Raw genomic sequence first — 22,507 nt, forward strand, 5'->3', positions numbered from 1 at the left:
TCAACAACAACAGCAACAATATATAGCACCTTTAATGTAGTAAAAATGTCCCAAAGCACTTCACAGGAGCGTAAATCAGACAAAATTTGACACCGAGCCACATAAAGAGACATTAGGACAGGTGGCCAAAACCTTGGTCAATGAGGTAGATTTTAAGGAGCAACTTAAAGGAGGAGAGGTATAAAGGCCGAGAGGTTTAGGGAGGGCATTCCAGAGCTTAGGGCCTAGGCAGCTGAAGGCACGGCCACCAAGAGTGGAGTGATGAAGATCGGGGATGCGCAAGACGCCAGAAGTAGAGAAGCGTTGAGATCTTAGGGGGGTGTAGGGCTGTAGGAGGTTACAGAGATAGGGAGGGGCCGGCACTGCTTGCACAGGAAGGCGGCAAAATTAGAGCTGGAACTATCCTGTGCTACTCTCCAGAACTTCCTAGTGGCCATCTGCGGAGTGGCGTTGGTAAAGGCAAGGAAATGGACATAAAAACATTGCATCTATACCACAGGAAAAGATAGTAATGGTTAAAATGGGGAGCGACGCTTACCTGAAAACGAGGTGAGAACGTACACCAGGACTGCTATACACCCACTGCTGATAAACGCCAGCAACATGTCATTCTTAAATGTTCGTCTCACTTCATAGTCAAACAGGTCTGTTCCACCATACAGAACTTTCACTTTCCTGCAGAAATAATGAACAAAGTGAGGGCCTTAATCGATACAAACATATGACTCCATATTCCCACAATGTTGATCACTACAAATATATTTATCTGTACAGTCCCACCACTACTGATTCCTAACCACAGCAGAAGACATTTTAGAATATTCAATGCAGTGTCACAGCTGGTTATTGGTGGCTAGTCAATCAAAACATTCTACAGGAAATTAGATAAACACTTGAAGAATAATAATATAAAAATCCAGGGAAAGAGCAGTGAAATGGGATTAAAGGGGATAGCACCAGCACATAAACAGCCTCCTTCTATGCATACATTTCTATGAAAGCAACAAACAGCAGAAGCAGAGCCCAATGGTGTCCTGATGTGAAATAACAACAGAAAATGCTGGAAAAACTCAGCAGGTCAGGCAACATCCGTGGACAGAAATTTGAGTTGACGTTTCGGGTCGAACCCTTCTTCAAAACTGGAAAGAAAAGATAGATCGGAGGCAGGGCTGCGATCGGACAAAAGAATAAAAGAAACAAAAGAAGTAAAAAAAGAGACAATAAAAGGTATTAGAAGCTAGACGAGGTGGTAATAGGCTGAGATTAGGTGTAAAGTGTACTGGCAGGGCAAGAGATAGCTGCCAGGTGTGAGAGAGAAACAAAAGGAAAAGTGGGGTGGGGGGGAAAGGAGTGGAATGATTACAAGAAAAAATGAAATAGGGGTCGAGGCCAGCATTTTCTGTTATTTTGGATTTCCAACATCCGCAGTATTTTGCTATTGTACTAGTGTCCTGATGTGATCTGCTGTTCAGTGCCATACTGCACTTCACAGAAGTTGCATGTTTGAAACTGGGGAAGGCTGTTCCTACAGGGTTGCTGTGGCAACCAATGAGATCATAAAACCATCAATTCAACTACTCTTCTAAATACCTTGTCCACCAAGTTCTGAATCTGCATGGCACATGTATCGAGGATAGTGTCCTGTGCCTCTTGCTGGCCAAGAATGGAGAGATGGCAAATGGTGATGCAGTACATAGCAGCAATTATCCTACGCTGTCAACTACAGGAGGGTATGTGGAAGCGACCTGCCTCAAAACGGTGAACAATGAAACAGTGGCAATAATAAGTACTTTTCTTTTTGCTCAGTGGGCAGCACACCCGCCTCTGAGTCAGAAGGTCGTGGGTTCAAGTCCCACTCCAGAAACTCGAGCACAAAATCTGGGCTGACACTCCAGTGCAGTGCTGAGGGAGTGCTGCACTGTCGGAGGTGCCGTCTTTCGGATGAGCTGTTAAACCGAGGCCCTGTCTGTCCTCTCAAGTGGACGTAAAAGATCCCATGGCGCTATTTCGAAGAACAGGGGAGTTTTTGTTTTATCTCTGAACCAACGTCACTAAAACAGATTATCTGGTCATTATCACATTGCTGTTTGTGGGAGCTTGCTGTGCGTAAATTGGCTGCTGTTTCCTACTTTACAACAGTGACTACACTTCAAAAGTACTTCATTAGCTGTAAAGGCCTTTGGGACATCCTGAGGTCATGAAAGGTGTTACGTAAATGCAAGCTCTTTATTTTCTTTCTTTTTTAAAAAACTTTTTTTGGTGAATTTTGTATCCATTAGGGTAATGAAGAAAAGCCCCGGGAAACAGAACCTCTCTCGTTTCTTTGGACATCGAGCGTCAGCATCAAGCAGTCCCATGTTAAATGCGGATTAAAGCAACTTCTACTCAACCTCAAAGATGTGCCTTTTCCCTCAGAAGATTGCGCCTTACAGCACTAAACTGACATTTCTAATTTGTCACAGCACAGACACAAATAACTTGGGTTTAATTCCCAATCCAATTCAGATTGAGACAGCCTGAAAGAAACAGGCAGAAGTCAGATCTAGGCAAATGTCAGAACAAAAGAGTTCAGAATACTGCCTCCAACACAAACTTTAAAGCCAGCCAGGGTGTAGCGGGACTGAATACTAAATGGGACCACAAATGCTAACCCTATGGCTTTTCTTCAGAGGCTCTTGTAATCCCATAATCCTTTTCATATCGCGCAACAGATCAGCATTTTAATAGCTGCTTTTCTAAGAAGAGATTTATAGCGTTCACAATCTAGGGGACCCCAAGCACAAGTAAAAAAACAATCCTGCTTATTCACCACATTTCCTGTTTATTTTACTTGTTTGCAGAAAATGGAGATCAGAACAGCGTGAATCCTCCTTGGCATCCAGTCTGTTGGCTAACTCCCCGTGCCTTTGCTCGTGAATATTTGGTAGTGTGTGCAGAAACAGCAGCTCTTCTTTTAATTTTATGGTCTTTGTGATCGGCAACGGTCTCCCGTCACTGTGAGCTGGAGAAGCGGGAGTCCAATTAGTGTCCAGGCATTAGAGGCGGCCAGACAGAAAGAGAAAAGCTGCAAACATGAAGTAAAAAGCCCACAAATTGCTGGAAATATACAGTTGTTCTGTCAGCGGAGAAAAAGATAGGTTTGGATGAATTAACTCTACCTAGAATGTTAGCCTGTCTCTTCTCTTTTCCAAACAATGATGGACCTGCTGTGTATTTCCAGCAATTTCTATTTCTGTACTACACAGGACAGAAGATCTGGAGTCTATAATCACTGTGCAATGGTACTGTGCAAACATGTTAAATGCATTTGAAGGAATTCCTGTGTCTGGTATTTTTAACATAAGGCCATTTAAAATAAGATAAATGGGTTAATGTCTCAGTTGAAGACACAGACTAAGGACTTTCATATGAGTGCAGTCGGGTGCTATTGTCCCAGAGTGGGGTTTCAGCCCATGAATGTTACATTAAGAACATTTGTTCGCCATATGGGGAGGCTGTGCCACCAAATTTAACTTTGTGGAATTTATATTGTTCAATATTGAAGATGATAGCCGGAATATCGTCTCATCTTCTGCACTGAGTTCTTTGGCTCTTTGCTGGGATTGAGCCGGGATCCCGGATACACCAGGTCGGGGATCTTGATTTTTTTTTTCTGGCGAGACTTCCTCAGCTGGTGCTTACAGTTGGAATCAGCAATGAGACAGGCCTCACGGTAGGAGGTGCCTTCATGGATGGTTTTTCACTACGCTGTGTTACCCTGAGCAAGTTGTTCCCACTTAGGAACGTCTGTTTTTGCACTGTTTCAGACTTGCAGTTAAGCAGTCTTTGTATCTCTTTTGCAGACCAAAGTGAAATCGTTTCCCAGTTGTCAATGCGTGAAAAAAGATCTTTGGGATTCGTTCATCAGACATTCGCACCACATGACCTGACCACCGTAGCTGTGCCTTCAAGATCAGAGCAAATTTAGGACAGAAATGAGGAGGAATTTCTTCACCCAGAGAGTGGCAAACCTGTGGAATTCTCTACCACAGAAGGCAGTAGAGGCCAATTCATTAAATATATTCAAGAAGGAGTTGGATATATTTCTTAAGGCTAAAGGGGTCAAGGGGTATGGAGAGAAGGCAGGGACAGGGTACTGAATTTGGATGATCAGCCATGATCGCATTGAATGGCAGAGCAGGCTCGAGGGGCCAAATGGCCTACTCCTGCTCCTATCTTCTATGTTTCTATGTAAATCCATGCTTGGCACATCAACTTTTATAAAGAACTTGTTTATCTTTACATACAACATACGGAAACGTCAGCCTGAAAATGTGTTGCAACTGAGGTCATTCCTCGGGTTGGTGAATTACTATCATAAGTTTTTGCCGAATTTGTCGACAATTCTGCACCCACTGAACGCCCTGCTACGAACGGGGGTAGCATGGAAATGGAACGATGATTGTAAGCGTGCTTTTCAGAAGAGTAAGGACTTAATCACTTCAAGGGAAGTATTGGCTCACTACAACCCAGCACTGCCAATCAGGCTGGCGTGTGATGCGTCTCCCTATGGCATTGGGGCGGTACTGTCACATAAATTCCTTGATGGTTTAGAGAGGCCGATAGCTTTTGCGTCACGCTCATTAACTTCTGCCGAGCGTAACTACGCCCAGATTGACAGAGAGGCCCTCAGCCTAGTGTGGGGGGTGAAGAAGTTCAATCACTATCTGCACGGTCAAAAATTTACTCTACTAACCGATCATCAACCTCTTGTCTCCATTTTCAACCCTCAGAAGGGCGTACCGATAATGACGGCACAACGGCTGCAGAGATGGTCCCTTTTCCTAGGGGCACACCAATATGACATCGAGTACAAAGGAACTAAACAGCATGGAAATGCTGATGGATTGTCACGCCTACCGTTGCCGACGGTGGAAGAAGACGACCTTGCAGTGGATCCAATGGAGTTATTCCACTCGACCATAGTGGAATGTCTCCCTGTGACGAATGCAAACATAGAAAAGGAAACACGGAATGACCCGACACTATCACGGGTCTATGATTTAACGGTGAAGGGATGGCCAGCACATGGCGAACCACTGCTGCCAGCATTCTCGCCGAGAAGAGAACAGCTGTCAGTGTGCAGAGGAACCTTGATGTGTGGATCCAGAGTAGTAATTCCACCTAAGTTGATGGATAGAGTACTCAATGAGCTTCATGAGGGTCATCTGGGTGGGGTAAAAATGAAGAACTTAGCCAGAGCGTTTGTGTGGTGGCCGGGAATCGATAGAGAAATCGAAGAGATGACCAAGAGCTGTGCAGGATGCCAGAAGGTCCAAAACGCCCCACCACAAGCTCCTCTGCATCCATGGGAGTGGCCCTCATCTCCCATGGCAACGGGTGCACATTGATTTTGCTGGTCCCTTCATGGACTCGATGTTTTTAATTGCGGTGGATGCACATTCAAAGTGGCCAGAGGTAATAAAAATGTCCTCAACCACCACGGAAAAAACTATCACAGTTTTGCAAACCGTATTCGCCAGGAATGGGCTGCCTGAACAGATTTGCTCTGACAATGGACCACAGTTTGTGTCTGAAGAGTTCCGGAGGTTCTTAAAGAACAATGGCGTTAAGCATTACACATCCGCCCCATATCATCCAGCCACTAATGGATTGGCCGAGAGGTTTGTCCAAACATTCAAGAAGGCTATCAAGGCAATGTGTAATGAAGATATACCCCTACAACACAAGGTGGACAACTTCTTGTTTGCCTACCGGAATGCGACACATGCGGTTACAAACCAAACTCCAGCCATGATGTTCTTCAATCGAAGACTACGATGCCGCTTGGATTTGGTTAAGCCAAACGTCCGAAGAGATGTGGAGAACAGGCAGTTTCAGAATATGAATGAAAGGCCGACCAGGAGTTTTAAGATAGGTCAACCAGTTTTGGCCCGGGACTACCGCACTGAGAAATGGCAGCCAGGAACGATTTGTACACGACAAGGACCTCTCATGTATACCGTGGACGTTGGGGAGAGCATTGTAAGACGCCATGCTGACCAGATTCTAGAGTCACTGGAAAACGTCAACTCCACACCACGATCTGATACACCTGGTAATGAAATTGACGTTCCAATTGCAGCTACCGCAGAACCGGTAATATTGGAAGCAGATGAACCAAACAACGACATTGATCCCGACGCAACATTGCCCGAAGAACCTGATACGCCAAAGAGGCGTTATCCAGACAGAATCAGGAAGCCTCCTCAAAGACTGAACTTATAATTGCTTAAACTTAACCAATGTATTTAGCAACAGTAATTGTGATTGTAATTCGTTATCATTTAGTTGTTAAATGAATGTTATGTACTGTTTATCTAAAAGGGGAGGAATTGTTGTGTATGTACCTTTAAGAGAATAACTGGTCTCAGACTGCAGTACCGGCAGTGACCACCCCTGTATAAAAGGTGCTAGAGAGCCTCTGTTGTTTAGTTTCACTATTGACTTCCACCAGTAAAGACTTGTTTGTTTTCGCTCCTGCTGGTCCGTGTCTCAATCATTCACGGACTTAACACTTGTGCCATTCAGTACTCGGATTGTGGCGAGGGAAATGCTACCGCTGCTCTCTCAGAATGAGAGCTTCTGCACAATTACGGTTCTGACATGGATTCGGAGGCTAAGGGCTGGATTTTGTCAGCCCCGAGGAGGCGGGTATGGAGAGGGACTGCTGATAAAGTTGCAGAATGTGGAGGCAGCTGGCAAACCCGCCCCCATCCCCCCCCCGTGCCCTTTTGCCAGGAGGCGGGAAGCCGTCCTGCCCCGGGTCCTGTCTCCTCGAGGCGGGAAAGGGATTAAATCCTATTAACTGCCTGTTAACATGTAGTTAACAGGCAGAAAAAAGGATTAGTCTCATTTTACCTTTCCAGGTGAAGGCTTCCCGACCTCGGAGAACCCCGCCGGGTTGGAGGAGACGAAAAGGAGGTCTGCGGGGGTCGGAGGGGTCTGAAAGTGAGGTGCAGAGGTGAGTGATGGGTGCGAGTGTGGAGTGGTAAGTATGTAAGGTGAGTGTTATAAAATGTTCACTTACCTTTGTTTCTGCCTACAGCATCAGCCGCTGTGGATCCGGAGTCCCGACATCTCCATTGTAGATTTCACAGACTGGCTGTTGGATCCTCCGAACCAACAGCCAGGTGATTTCTGCAAAGTTGAAAGGTTTGATGAGTCCTGAACACAAGGCCTCATCAAACTGCACAGAATGTCAGTGTTTGACAGCTTCACAGAGCTGTCAAACACTGACATTTCTTCTTTCAAGAAATCTTGACTGATGGCACGCTGGACATTGACGTGCTGGGTCAGTGACTTCCCCCTAATTGGCCTGCTGAGCCCGCTGGGCGGGCTTAACAAGGTCAATCAGGGGAACATCCCGCTGGTTGGCCAGAGGCTGATGGAGGCAGGACATTGAACCGACAAGCAGCAGTCCCGCCTCCAACACGTCGCCATTCATAAAATCCAGCCCTATGTTTCCATTTACATTAATACAGCACCTCAAAAACATCTTAGAGCACTTCACGTACATGAACTACTCCAAAGTGCAATGACTGCAGTGGAAGACATTGAAATACGTGATGGATTAGCTACAATTAAATAGCAGTCTGACTAGGAGTAAAGGGAGCGCCAGCAGAGGCGGGGGGGGGGGTGGGAGAAAAATCTGGGCAAAAATTTTGATTTAAAAGAGGCAAATGGAAATTATAGATTGGTAATGCAGAAGAAAAATATATGGAAAAACGTAACAAGTCTAAGGATAAGGGGTAAGCCATTTAGGACTGAAATGAGGAGGAATTTCTTCACCCAGAGAGTGGTGAACCTGTGGAATTCTCTACCACAGAAGGCAGTAGAGGCCAATTCATTAAATATATTCAAGAAGGAGTTGGATATATTTCTTGAGGCTAAAGGGATCAAGGGGTATGGGGAGAAGGCAGGGACAGGGTACTGAGTTTGGATGATCAGCCATGATCTCATTAAATGGCGGAACAGGCTCGAAGGGCCGCATGGCCTACTCCTGCTCCTATCTTCTATGGGCCAGAAATTCCAGGCCAGAAGCGTGAGTACGGTCGGCTTACTCACGCTTCTGGCCGTTGGAAATGCCGGCGTTCAGCATGAACAGCGCATGCGGGGAACGCCGGCATTTCCAGACCTCGAGCGTGTGCGACTGCACAGGCAGCGCTTGCGCAGTGAACTTCGTGGATTTCATTCATGAAATCCGTGAGGTTAAGTCCTTAGAAGTTACACTGAAAAAAAGCAAGTGTAAAGTGGTTCATTGGCTGCGGAGGAAGATATATTTTATCGTGGAGCTTTTGAAATGCAATATTTTTGTTTGGGAAAGGGAGGGAAGTTATTTTAAGAAGTTTTAAGTAAGTTTTAAAGTTAAATTTTTTTTTTTTTTTTTAAAAAGGGTTTTCAGAACGGTAGGTAGAAGGAGCAATTGTGGCTGTGTGAATGGAATGTGAGAATGAGTTATGTATGTATGTCCACATATATTCCTTTACGTATATGTATGTATTTTTTATATTCCTTTACTATGAATGTATGTTTTTAATTATGATTTTCCAATAAGTTACTTTCTCTGAAAGTCATAATTAAATAATACATTCATACACATAAGTAAAGGAATATATACATAACACGCAAAGGAATATATACAGACATACATACTTTCAGAAGCTCTACGATAAGAAATATCTTCCTCCGCAGCCTCTGTAGCAACTGTACCCATGCTTTTTTCATGTGTAAGTTGTAATGACTGGACCTCACTGAAAGCATTAATGAAAGCGGCGAATTATACTGCGCACGCGCTGCCTGTGCAGTCGCACGCGTTCGGCCTCTGAACCCCTTCGTTCAGAGGACAGGAAATGCCGGTTTTCCCCACATGCACTGTGCATGCTGAAAACCGGCATTTCATCCGGCCAGATGCGTAAGTACCCCGACCGTACTCGCGCATTTGGAAGGGAATTATTGGGCCAACATTTTACATGTCAATAAAATAAAAAATTTAACACTTGCACGACTTGCCCCCTCGCATCTGCGACTGAGGGTCCAAGGAGGTGCATTGCGCAAGAGGTCATCATCGCACGTATCCTCACACTGTTCCCTTTGGGGAACTGTATGAAGTGGTGGAAGGATTTATGGCCGTGATTAACGCTCATTCCGTGACCGTAACCATCTTTGAACCAGCCATTAGGGTGGTTAGTCCTATGGCGGGAGGGTTTTACGGGCTCCCACAACCCATCTGAGGGGGGGTGGGGGCCACCAACACCCACGGACGCAAGTATCCCGCTGGATGTCCACCCAGAATTTAAAGTTGGAGCTCCGACTCCACTTGCCGGGACTGTCTGGAGTGGGGTTCAAAACCCTACTCCTTCTGGCCCAACGGCGGGGATGCTTACTGCTACGCAAAAGGCCCACTCCGCACAAAAGGTGACACCCATACGTTTCCTGTGCCTTTTCCCTCCCCGTGACTGGAGCCCTATGCTGCCATTTCACGTAGCTAATCGGATTGGGCGTTTGTCATAGCGGTAGGATCCCCGCCGCTGGGCCAGATCAGGGTAGGGTTTCGAACCCCGCTCCAGACAGTCCCGGCAAGTGGAGTCGGAGCTCCGGCTCTAAATTCTGGGTTGACATCCAGTGGGATATTTGCGTCCGTGGGTGTGGGTGGCCCCCCCTCCTTGTATAGCTTGTGGGAGCCCGTAAAACCCTCCCGCCATAGGACTAACCGCCCTAATGGCTGGTTCAAAGATGGTTACGGTCACGGAATGAGCGTTAATCACGGCCATAAATCCTTCCACCACTTCATACAGTTCCCCAAAGGGAACAGTGTGAAGACACGTATGACGACGACATTGCTAAATAAATAAATGGAATTAAAAAAATTCTTTTAGGGCTTTTAAAAGTCTTTAAATTGCTTTAATTCTCTTTAAAACTACTTCAGATTACTCAAAATAATGTAAACATTTAAAAAAGTTTATAGAAGTTACCAAAATCTTCAAAAAACTTCCAAAAACCTATTTAAACTGCTGCTTTGCATGTAAAAAAGCAAAGCAGCTTGACAGAAACATTGGGGGCGTGTCCAGTGAAACTGAGACCTCAAGGGGCGTGTCTCACTTACACTGCACGCTCCTGGGTCCGCGCTGGCTGCACTCCTGGGCGGCGTGACGTCATACGCTGCCCGGGAATGTGCTTTCAATTTCTCCAAGTTCAGGCGTCCCAGAAGCTGATCGGCAGGAGCGCGGGGTAAGTGCAAATACGGGGCTTGCACGCGCTGCAAGCCCCGTTCTGGAATTTCTGGCCCTATGTTTCTAAGCTTAAATAAAGGAGACTATGAAGGTATGAGAGTAGAATTGACTAAAGTGGACTGGGAAAACAGATTAAAGTGTAAGACGGTACAAGAGCAGTGGTCTACATTCAAGGAGATATTTTACATCTTTCAAGATAAATATATTCCACTGAGGAAACAGGGGAATAAAAGAAAAGACAGCCATCCGTGGCTTAGTAAAGTAATAAAGGATAGTATCCGACTGAAAACAAGGGCATATAAAGTAGCCAAATCTATTGGGAGGATAGAAGATTGGGAAGCATTTTAAAGCCAGCAAACAATAACTAAAAGATTAATTAAGAAAGGGAAGATAGATTATGAAAGTAAACTAGCAAAAAATATAAAAACAGATAGCAAGTTTCTACAGCTATATAAAAAGAAAAAGGGTGGCTAAAGTGAACGTTGGTCCCTTAGAGGATGGGACCGGGAAACTAGTGGTGGGGAACATGGAGATGGCAAAGATGCTGAACAAATATTTTGTATCAGTCTTTACAGTAGAGGACACTAAAAATATCCCAACACTGGACAAACAGGGGGCAATGCGGGGGGAGGAGCTAAACACGATTAAAATCACTAAGGAGATGGTACTCAGTAAAATAATGGGACTTAAGGCGGATAAATCCCCCGGACCTGATGGCTTACATCCTAGGGTCTTGAGAGAAGTGGCGGCAGGGATTGTGGATGCATTGGTGATTATTTTCCAGAACTCCCTGGACTCAGGAAAGGTCCCGGCAGATTGGAAAACTGCTAATGTAACACCCTTATTTAAGAAGGGAAGTAGACAAAAAGCTGGAAACTATAGACCAGTTAGCCTAACATCTGTGGTTGGCAAAATGTTGGAGTCCATTATTAAGGAAACAGTAACAGAGCATTTGGATAAACATAATTTAATAGGACAGAGTCAGCATGGTTTTATGAAGGGGAAGTCATGTTTGACAAATTTGCTCGAATTCTTTGAGGATGTAACATACAGGGTGGATAAAGGGGAACCAGTGGATGTAGTGTATTTGGACTTCCAAAAGGCATTTGACAAGGTTCCACACAAAAGATTACTGATCAAGATAAGAAATCACGGGATTGGGGGTAATATACTGGCATGGGTGGAAGATTGGCTATCTAACAGAAAACAAAGAGTTGGGATAAATGGTTCATTCTCAGGCTGGCAATCAGTAACTAGTGGTGTTCCGCAGGGGTCAGTGCTGGGACCCCAACTCTTTACAATCTATATTAACGATTTGGAGGAAGGGACCGAGTGCAACATATCCAAGTTTGCTGACGATACAAAGATGGGAGGGAAAGCAGTGAGTGAGGAGGACATAAATAACCTGCAAAAGGACATAGACAGGCTAAGTGAGTGGGCAGAGATTTGGCAGATGCAATATAATGTTGGAAAGTGTGAGGTTATGCACTTTGGCAGAAAAAAATCAAAGAGCAAGTTATTATCTAAATGGAGAGAAACTGCAAAGTGCTACAGTACAAAGGGATCTGGGGGTCCTGGTGCATGAAACACAAAAAGTTAGTATGCAGGTGCAGCAGGTGATCAGGAAGGCCAATGGAATCTTGGCTTTTATTGCAAGGGGGATGGAGTATAAAAACAGGGAAGTCTTGCTGCAGTTATACAGGGTATTGGTGAGGCCACACCTGGAATACTGCGTGCAGTTTTGGTTTCCATATTTAAGAAAAGATATACTTGCTCTCGAGGCGGTTCAGAGAAGGTTCACTCGGTTGATTCCGGAGATGAGGGGGTTGACGTATGAGGAAAGGTTGAGTAGGTTGGAACTCTACTCATTGGAGTTCAGAAGAATGAGAGGCGATCTTATCGAAACATATAAGATTGTGAAGGGGCTTGATCGGGTGGATGCGGTGAGGATGTTTCCACTGATGGGTGAGACTAGAACTAGGGGGCATAATCTTAGAATAAGGGGCTGCCCTTTCAAAACTGAGATGAGGAGAAACTTCTTCACTCAGAGGGTAGTAAATCTATGGAATTTGCTACCTCAGAGAGCTGTGGAAGCTGCGACATTAAATAAATTTAAAATGGAGATAGACAGTTTCCTAGCAGATAAGGGAATTAGGGGTTACGGGGAGAGGGCAGGGAAGTGGACGCGAGTCTAGATTCGGATCAGCCATGATCCTATTGAATGGCGGAGCAGGCCCGAGGGGCCATATGGCCTACTCCTGCTCCTACTTCTTATGTTATGTACTGAAGGGAAGCAAAAAGAGATTTAAGATTTTAAAAAGTGAACCGGTACTATGTTGAAAAGCATGAACGGAAAAGGAAGTGGCAAGCGCATTTATAAACCACAAGCAATAAAAGAACAGTCCGAGAAGGGATGGGACCACTTAAAGGTGGTCGAGGCCATCTTGTAATTGGGAGTAAAAGAATGGCAATGATGCGTAAAAAGAATATCGCCTCAGTTTTTACAGAGAAGGGAGAAAATGGGACTGAGGATGAGGTGGAAGAGCTACCACTGGGAATAAATACTCATAAGGAAACTTTATTTAAAAAAAGTTAATCGGACTGGCAGTAGAAAAGTCACCAGACCCAGGTGGTAAGCATCCTAGAAAATCAGAGGGTAGTTAGGACAGTGATAGCAGATGACACAAACCATAATCTGTCCAACAGGATTTGTATCAAAGGACTGGGAGGTAGCACACAGGGAAAAGCCAGAAAATTACAGGCCAGTTAGTCTTAACTCAGTTGTGAAAAAATACAGGGCTATGGGGACAGAATGGGGGGGGGGGGGGGGGGAGGGGAAATAGGACTAATTGGCTAGCTCTTTAAAGAGGCACGATGGGCTGAATGGCCTCTTCCTGTGCTGTAAGATCGTATGATTCTCTGAAAGACATGGGTAAATCAGGGAAGTCAGCATGGATTTGTAAAGGGCAGATCACGCTCGACTAATTAAATTTAAATTTTCAAGGAAATCATGCATTGTACAGAGAAAGAGCATGCAGTAGATGCAGGCAGGGATTCTCAGAAGGTTTGATAAGGTGCCGGAAAACAAATTTGTCGCAAAACTAACGGCACATGGTATTAGGAGGAAGGTAGTTGCATGGATAGCGAGATGGCTAGTGGCCAGAGAGTAGAGGTAAATGGATATTTTCATCTCGGTTCAATGTAGACGGAGTGGGCGCAGGGATCTGTGCTGGGATCTCTTAGTTTCCCTTTACATCAATAATTTAGGCATTTAGTTTCTTGATATTAAATTGGGAGCCATGGCCAACTGCAAATACAGAAGACTGCAAGGGCGGGGGGGGGGGGGGGAGGCACAGGGAGTTTAGCGGAAGGCAGCAGAGCTGGCAGATGCAGAGAAATACATGGTACATTTTATGAAAAAGAACAGTGAAATGTATACTCTTAATGGTAAGATTGAAGGTGGTAAAGACCATTAAAAGGCAAATGGGACACTAACAATCAAAGCAAGAAAATGATGTTGAATTTGTACGAGGCATTAATTAGGTCACAGTTGGTGTTCCGAGCACCTAATTATAAAACGAGTACATCAAAGATTCATTAGAATACCACAAATCTGCGGTTATAGTGATAAAGAAAGGCTTGAAACATTGGAGTCTTTTTTCCAATGGAAGGAGGAATCTAACGGGAGGTGTTCAAAACTAGGAAAGGTTCCGAGAGGGTAAATATTGCAAGGTTATTTCCACTTCTTGACGAATGAATAACAAAGGGGCATAAACTCAGGGTTATCACGGAGAACAAAAGAGGAAGTTGTAAGAATATTTTGCACACAGAGAGTTATTATGGAATGCTTTGCTAACGATAGCTACTGAGCCAGGGACTGTAACATAATTTAAAAGGGAATTGGAAAATTAATATAAAAAGGATATACTGAAAGGATAGGGAAATGGGATTGAAGTGCACAACTCCAGTTAAGGAGCTATGGCTGATATAGGTGAGGGGGGACCTTCTTCTCTTCTATAACTTCTACGGTTCTGTGACTATTAAGTAGGCAGCCATTTTCCACATAGCAATGTCCCAAAAACAGCAGAGAGATGAATCAGCTTTTGGGGGGTTTTAGTTGAGGGAGAAGTGTTGGCCAGGATACTGGGAGAAGTCCCTGCTCTTCTTTGAATAGCGTTCTGAGATTTTTAATGTCCTTCGGCAGCACTAAAACCAGCACTTGGGACTGCTGTTACAATCTCAGCCAAAGGACAGTACAGGAAACTCTCGATTTACCGGCACCCAAACAACCGGAAATCACAGTTAACCGGCAAAATTCAGGAGTAGGTTCAGTTAAGTTTTTCTTCATATTAGTGGCTGTTTCTTGATTCTTGGCTGGTTAATCGGGGGTTCCTGCACTTGTTGCTAAGCAACAGGGACGCTTGGTCTGTGGCCGGGCTTCTTGCACCTGTTGCTAAGCAACAGGGAAGCCTGGATTTGTTGCTGTGTACGGAGCTCTCTACCTTTTAACTATAACTCTCTCTAATCCGGACTTTTTGATAAACCAGCACGATGCCGGTCCCGTCGGTGCCGGATAAAAAAAGAGTTTCCTGTATCTCAGACAATGTAGCACCTCTGCAGTACTGCACTGGGGCTTGAACCCATGAGCCAGCGACCTAGATGAAAGCGTGCTACCACTGAGCTAAGGTTGGAGAGATTCCACATTAAAGACCTGTAATTTTTGTTCTTCTGCTACCACACCAAATGAATGAGGTAACCGCTTATAGTAAAATGATGGAAGCTGACTAAACCTATTACTCATCGCAGCTTGGGATTACTGCCTCCATTTTTTTTAAAAATCAGAGCTCAAAGAGCCACTCTGGTGTTAAGCAGCTTGAGCAACATATCAAAACATTTCAGCGAGACATTGAATTTTACGACCAGAAGTACTCAGCAAAAGATAAAGGAATATTATTTAAGCCGTTCAAAAAAGAACGCTACCGATCTGAGTGTCGCAGCTTATTAATTCCCTTGCATTTCTTTTACCTTTAGTGTCTGGAGTCCATAGAGAGGAATTAATGACAACAGCACCTTGTGATGTTAATTGGAGCTGACATCTGCAACGCTTTAATTCTTTCGTAAGTACCTTCAAACCTTTGATCCAATATCCTTTAGGGGCTTCAGATCTTTCTTTTGATCTGAGAGTTCTCTATTGATAATACTATTAGCAATGCACTTTTCTTGTAGGATAAGCCCATGCAATACCACTGCGTGTACAGCACCAGCTGCAGCACTGCTACTAATGGTTAACAAAGTAGGAAGATTATTTCTGCAATCCGATTTCCTACTGAGATTTGGAAGCAGCCAATGGATTGATTTCAAATAACAGCATCAAGCGGGAAAATGTAAAGTTCAGTTTCCCCTGCCCCCGTTAATTATCCTGTCATAAAGATTCAAGACAAAAATACTTGCCCAGAAATTCGGGTCGGGGGCTTCCCGCGGGTGCAAGCCCCCGACCTACACTTACATATCGCGCTGACATTTCAAGACTGGGCCTGCTTGGATTTCCGGTCTGTGGCCCGGTTCAGCTCCCGGCGCGCTGTGCGTGCGTGATCCAGCGGCGTACTTAGTGCGATGAGCCGGCTGGGATCACGTGAGCACTGGGCAACCAATGGGAGTTTACAAAAGCCCATTCATGAGTTAGACATAAGACCTGTCAAACTCATGAAAAGTCCGGGCGCCCAAAACACTACTTAAACTTTTATTTAAAGTTTTTTAAAATTCCAATAATTAAATTAACTATTAATAACTTTAAAAAAACTAATTTAAACAATTATTCAAATTTCTGCCAAATTTTTTTTTTCAAGAAATCGGGTCCAAAAATACACTTACCTTACTGTAAATTCTTTAAAAATAATAAACCTGTGGAAAAAAAATTCTAACTTTAATTATTAGACCACTTACCTTATAAAGCTAAGTCCTTACGTCTGCTTTTTACATTCGTAAAAAGTGGAGGCCTTCACGCACGGACAAACCTGTCAAAAAAACCGAAGTTCAACGCGTACGCGCTGCCTCCAACATCACACGGGAACCGCCTCTTAACCCCTTGGTTCAGAGGAGAGGAAATGCCGGTTTTCCGCGCATGCGCTGTGCATGCTGAAATCCGGCACTTCCAACAGGCCCACGCGCGAGTACCCCGTCCGTACTCACGCGTTGGGACCGGAATTACTGGGCCAATGAGTTTAAGCGAAACAAGTTTTATAAGCGCAACGCTAATGCTTTTGCTAGATGTTGCCTCTCTCATTTCTCCTGGTAGTTCATGAGTTTTAGATGCGGCATATCTCATGTGTTCATATTATGACGCCACTATCATATTTCCAAATCCCCATTCAGTTTGGGCTCCATGGCAACACATTCTTATACAAAGACTTTTACAGTGTATTTATGTAGAGCCCTAGTATACAGAGCTACCAAAATCAAAATAACTCCAACTGCATTGACTCAGTAAGACCCACTCAAGATGTCGGGTCAGTGATGGAGCAGCAATTGTTTACTGCTGATGACACAGTGCCCTGTAATCCATTCTGAATCGAGCCACAATCTTTCACCAACCAGTTCAGGTGGGTACACAATGCACCAGTTTCACATAGAATTAAAACATGGAAATAGGCTATCCTGCCCAACCGGTGTTTATCCTGCACACGAGCAGTAGTCCTAATCCCACGGGCCTGCTCTGTTTCCATATACCTTTATCCCCAATTCCTTCAACGACTAATGTAACCAATTCTTAAAATTTGACATGGTCTCAGCTTCAATCACTATCTCCATTCGTACATGCCACAGGCCACAGCCCTCAATGTAGCATTTTCTCCTGCTCTCTGTCCTAAATTGCTTACATTTAATCTTGTATCAATGTCCTCTTATTCTAGACCCCTCAGTCACTGTAAATAGTCTGTTTCTATCTACAAAAAGAAAATACTGCAGATGCTGGAAATCTGAAATAAAAACAGAAAATGCTGGAGAAACTCAGCAGGCCAGGCAGCATCTGTGAAGAGAGAAACAGAGTTAACGTTTCAGGTCGATGACCTTTCGTCAGAACTGGAAAAAAGCAGGAAATGGAACAGATTTTTAAGCAAGTGTGGGAGCTGGGAAAGGGGGGAGGGGATGAAAGAACAAAGGGAAGGTCTGTGATAGGATAGAAGGCAGGAGAGATAAAGAGACATTGGGAAAAAATTCAGTATCGCCCCGTTTGGGGCGCCATTATCGGCCGTGCGCAAAGTTTAGCGCCTGGCGCTAATTATTGCCTCCGACGGCAAACTTGGCTTTTATCGCCCCTGGAGGTGATTGGAGCGCTAAATCAGGTGCTTCACACCTGTCTTAAGGCGCAAAGGCCGAGGAGCGAGGCGCTACCTCAGAGCGCTGGCGAAGCTCATGTGATGTCAGTCAGCAATGGAACACAGACACACTGGCGCCGGCCAGTTCTTAAAGGGGAGTTCTGACGAAAGGTCATCGACCTGAAACGTTAACTCTGTTTCTCTCTTCACAGATGCTGCTTGACCTGCTGAGTTTTTCCAGCATTTTCTGTTTTTATCTTAAAGGGGAGGGTTGATTTTGCTCTCCATCCACATCCTGCTCATTGCAGCCTTGAATCTCGGCCTGGAGAGACCTGTACATCAAATCTGCTGGAAAGAACAATGGAGAGACCCAGGGAAAGAGCTCAGAGTGCAGCCCCCACAGTCTCTTCTAAATCGATACAAGGGCAAATCAAAATGAACCTGCAAAGTGCTGCTCAGTACCCAAAACTCCTTCACACAGCGTTGAATCTCTTCAGAAGTCTCTCTCTCTCTCTCTCTCTCTCAGAATGCGTGGTTCAAAAATGTCACCAACAAAAAAAGGCAGGAAGTGGTCGCCTTTAAACAGCGCTCCCCCCCCAGTCCCTTCCTGACTGCAAAACGCTCCCCTCAACCTGTCGTTGCTAGTGGCAGGCGGTAAGGCAGGGGGCGCCACTCAATATCCGGACCGGGGCACTACTGGGGCGTTGCGCGCTCGACTGACATGACGATCTGCCGGCGCAGGAGATCGTGGCGGTAGTGTTTAGCGCCGCCGCAAAATGTCTAGTTAATTTTGCGAGCGGCGCAAACATCGCTGCGCCCGGGCGCTAGTTGCTTTGCGCCCCATTAGCGCCCTCTTAAGGCGCTAACGGGAGGCGCAAACAACTGAATTTTTCCCCCATTAAGAGATATTCAAGGCGAGAGGAGATGATAATGGGACAGGTTAAGAAACAAAAGATGGCTCTAGATGAAGTGTAAATTGCGCTGGCAGAATGAAAGACAGCTGCCATGTGGGAGAGAAGAAAAGTAAACGCAAACAAAAAAAAGTGTGGAAAAAAATATATATGATAGGGGCCGAGGTTATGATCTGAAATTGTTAACTCTATGTTGAGTCCAGAAGGCTGTAAAGTGCCTAATCGAAAGATGAGGTGCTGTTCCTCGAGCTTACGTTGAGCTTCAGTGGAACAATGTAAGAGGCCAAGGGCGGTGAGGTCTGAGTGGGAGTGGAGCGAAGAATTAAAGTGACAGGCGACCGGAAGCTCGGGGTTCCCCTTACGGACTGAACGGAGGTGTTCTGCAAAGCGGTCACCCAATCTGTGTTTGGTCTCCGCATCGTGAGCAGCGAATACAGTATACTAAATTGCAAGAAGTACAAGTAAATCGCTGTTTCACCTGGAAGGGGTGTTTAGTCTTTCCCAGGGCTGTTATCCTACTGAACTCCACAAATAAACTCTAAAGCCTGCACATCTGCCAATGCACTTTATTATGGTTATGTTTATGTTAATGTATTACAAGCCAAATGTATGTTGAATGTTTAAATGTCTTAATCTAAATGTACACTCTCGGGAGCCGCAAGCCTACATTTCGTTGTACTGCACTGTGCACTAATAATGACAATAAAAGTTGATTTGATTTGATTTGATTTTATACTAATGGTCTGGTTGGTTACGGATGAGGCTATGGAGTGTCCCCTGCCCTCCCCAAGTGGGATATAGATCATGTCCCGCAGCTCCTCGCCAACATGTTGGGTAAGTAATTCTTTAACCATTTTCATGCAATATAAATCAACACGTATTGCAAAAGAAAACAGCAGAATGGAAATGTCACATTTTACTGACTGTAAAAATGATACATTTCAAGTACTTCTATCGTCTGAAGGACTGCGGGCCAATCAAAGAGATCACAAAGGTTCAGGTAACTGATAATTTACGTAGGATTAAAATTTTATGCTATTTCTCGTGACATTTCTTTGAATAGGCTTTATCTAAAAACACCAAAAAAAGATTTCATTAATCCCACAACAAAAAACTTGATCCAACGAGGCTAAAAAGCAGCGTATCAGACGTCCCCATTCTCTGGCCTAGAACCCTGCAGATCTCTAGCCATAATAGAGCTTTTGAATGAGAATTGAGGACAGATTTCTGGCATTTGACAGAGTTCCATGTTTTCCCTCCTCCAAGTTGTACCTGTGGCTCGGTATTACATTTTTGGTTCATTAATATGAAAAAGAAAATAAAGACTTATATAGCGCTTTTCACAAACTCAGGCCATCCCAAAGCGCTTTACAGCCAATGAAGTACTTTTTACTTTTTGAAGTGCAGTCATGGTTGTAATGTGGGAAACGCAGCAGCCAATTTTTGCACAGCAAGCTCCCACAAACAGCAATGTGATAATGACCAGATCAATTTTTTTAAATAATGATTTTGGTTGAGGGATACATATTGGCTGGGACACCGAGAACTCCCTTGCTCTTCTTCGAAATAGTGGCATGAGGTTTTTTTTTTACCTGAAAGGGCACGTCTCATCTGAAAGACGGCACCTCCAACAGTGCAGCACTCCCTCAGTACTACACTGGAGTGTCAGCCTGGGTTTTGTGCTCAAGTCCCTGGAGTGGAACTTGAACCCACCACCTTCTGACTCAGAGGCGAGTGCGCTACCGCTGAGCCACGGCTGACCCCTATATTATTATAGAAACATAGAACAATAGGAGGAGTAGGCCATTCGGCCCTTCGAGCCTGCTCCGCCATTCAATATGATCATGGCTGATCATCTATCTCAATACCATATTCCCACTCTCTCCCCATACCCCTTGATGCCTTTTGTGTCCAGAAATCTATCTATCTCCTTCTTAAATATATTCAGTGACTTGGCCTCCACAGCCCTCTGTGGTAGAGAATTCCACAGGTTCACCACCCTCTGAGTGAAGAAATTTCTCCTCATCTCAGTCCTAAATGTCCTACCCCATATCCTGAGACTATGACCCCTCGTTCTAGACCCCCCAGCCAGGGGAAACATCCTCCCTGCATCGTCTGTCTAGCCCTGTCAGAATTTTATACCTTTCAATGAGATCCCCTCTCATTCTTCTAAACTCCAGTGAATACAGGCCTAGTCGACCCAATCTCTCCTCATACGACAGTCCTGCCATCCCAGGAATCAGTCTGGTGAACCATTTCTCTTAGGGCACTAAAGTCCGAGAGCGGGGCGGTAGCGACAGAGCGCTGAACAATTTGGAGCAAATTGCTAACGGCATCAGAGACTGCTTCCCTCCCTTACAGGGAGGGGCCAATGATGGTGCACAACCTACTTATCGACGAAGGGGCATCGATCTGAAACGTTAACTCTGTTTCTTCTAAACTCTAGTGAATACAGGCCTACTCGACCCAATCTCTCCTCGTACGACAGTCCTGCCATCCCAGGAATCAGTCTGGTGAACCTTCGCTGCACTCCCTCTATGGCAAGTATATCCTTTCTTAGGTACGGAGACCAAAGTACCTAGTTACTCCGCCCCCCCCTCCACCCCACCCCACAACTCGCTCCACCAGCTCAATGCATTCATCTCCCCCACTCTTACTGCACTTCAATTCAGGGTAATTAAAATCTTCCACAGTTCACATCTTCTGTGCCCCTCAAGCATTTTGCATTTACTTGAATGACTCCCCGTCAATCTCCTTATTAAATTTCCTGGCCGTCAAGATTTCCACCCAGATTGATTCCAGCCTTCTCTTGTCCAAAGCTAAGTATAGTAAATGCTTTCTGTAATCAGCAATATTCCTTTTCTGTTTTTTTCCTCATCGTCATCATCATTTATAATTCTGTAAACTAAAAGCAAAAAAACAACTGTAGATGCTGGAAATTGGAAATAAAAAAAAAACGCTGGAAAAACAAATCAGCACCTATGCAGAGAGCAGACTAGAGTAGACCCTGCATCAATGTTTTTATGTCCTTTCTAAACATTTTAAAGGGGTGGCTTCTTACTGGAAAAGCATTGTGTAAATGTTTGCTGATAATCAAACCTATAATGCAAATCTGTAAATGACAAAAACAATGGCCCAGAAATTCGGGTCTCCACGGGTGAGTACGCACGGGGCACTCACCCGTAGGCCCAATGGAAGTACGATAGCAAAATACTGCGGATGATGGAAATCCGAAATAACAACAGAAAATGCTGGAAAAACTCAGCAGGCCAGGCAACATCCATGGAGAGAAAATAGAGTCAACGTTTCGGGGCAAACCCTTTGTCAAGACTGGAAAAGCACAGGAAATGAAATAGATTAAGAGGCCAGGCTGGGAGAGAACAAAAGAGAAGTGAAGAGACATTAAGAGGTATTCAAAACGAGACGAGATGGTGATAGACAAGTGGAAACAAAAGACGGCTCTAGATTAGGTGTGAAATGCGCTGGTAGAGAAAACAGCACCTCATCTTCCGATTAGGCACTTTACAGCCTTCCGGACTCAATGTCGAGTTCAACAATTTCAGATCATAACCTCGGCCCCCATTACATTTTTACTTATTTTTTATCCACACCTTTGCTTTGGCCTTCCCCCCGCCCTTTTTTTCTCTCCTGCTCCTATCTTCTATGTTATGTTTCTATAGTATTTATAAGTTTGACAGCCCTTCCTGTCAAACTTATGAATGAAGCATTCCCTGCTACCATTGGCTCTCCATGGCCCACGTGATCCCAGGGGATGCATCGAACTAACTGCGCCCCTGGGATACGCAAGCACTGCGCGCCGGCAGTTGGAGCAGGCCCAGGATCGCAATTCCACGGGGGCCCACAGTTCAACGGCCGGCGCGCAAAGTAAAAGCAGGAATAAATTGTCACAAAACATATTTAAAAGTTCTTTATCTGAATGCACGCAGCATTCGTAACAAAATAGACGATTTGACGGTACAAATAACTACACATGGGTATGATCTGGTGGCCA

General features: G+C 44.8%; 1 protein-coding gene across 1 annotated transcript in view; it reads right to left on the reverse strand.

Annotated features, from left to right (window-relative positions):
* disp3 (dispatched RND transporter family member 3) overlaps nucleotides 1-22,507 on the reverse strand; it is a 608,183-nt gene that overhangs the window by 235,534 nt on the left and 350,142 nt on the right. Inside the window, exon 7 of the mRNA XM_085966861.1 lies at nucleotides 539-675. Within this exon, the coding sequence (XP_085822987.1) occupies nucleotides 539-675 (137 nt within the window). The remainder of the gene's footprint in view (nucleotides 1-538; nucleotides 676-22,507) is intronic.

This window comes from Somniosus microcephalus, chromosome 25 (genome assembly GCF_052327205.1).
Source record: "Somniosus microcephalus isolate GS21.2 chromosome 25, FLI_Smic_1.0, whole genome shotgun sequence".
Lineage (NCBI taxonomy): Eukaryota > Metazoa > Chordata > Chondrichthyes > Squaliformes > Somniosidae > Somniosus > Somniosus microcephalus.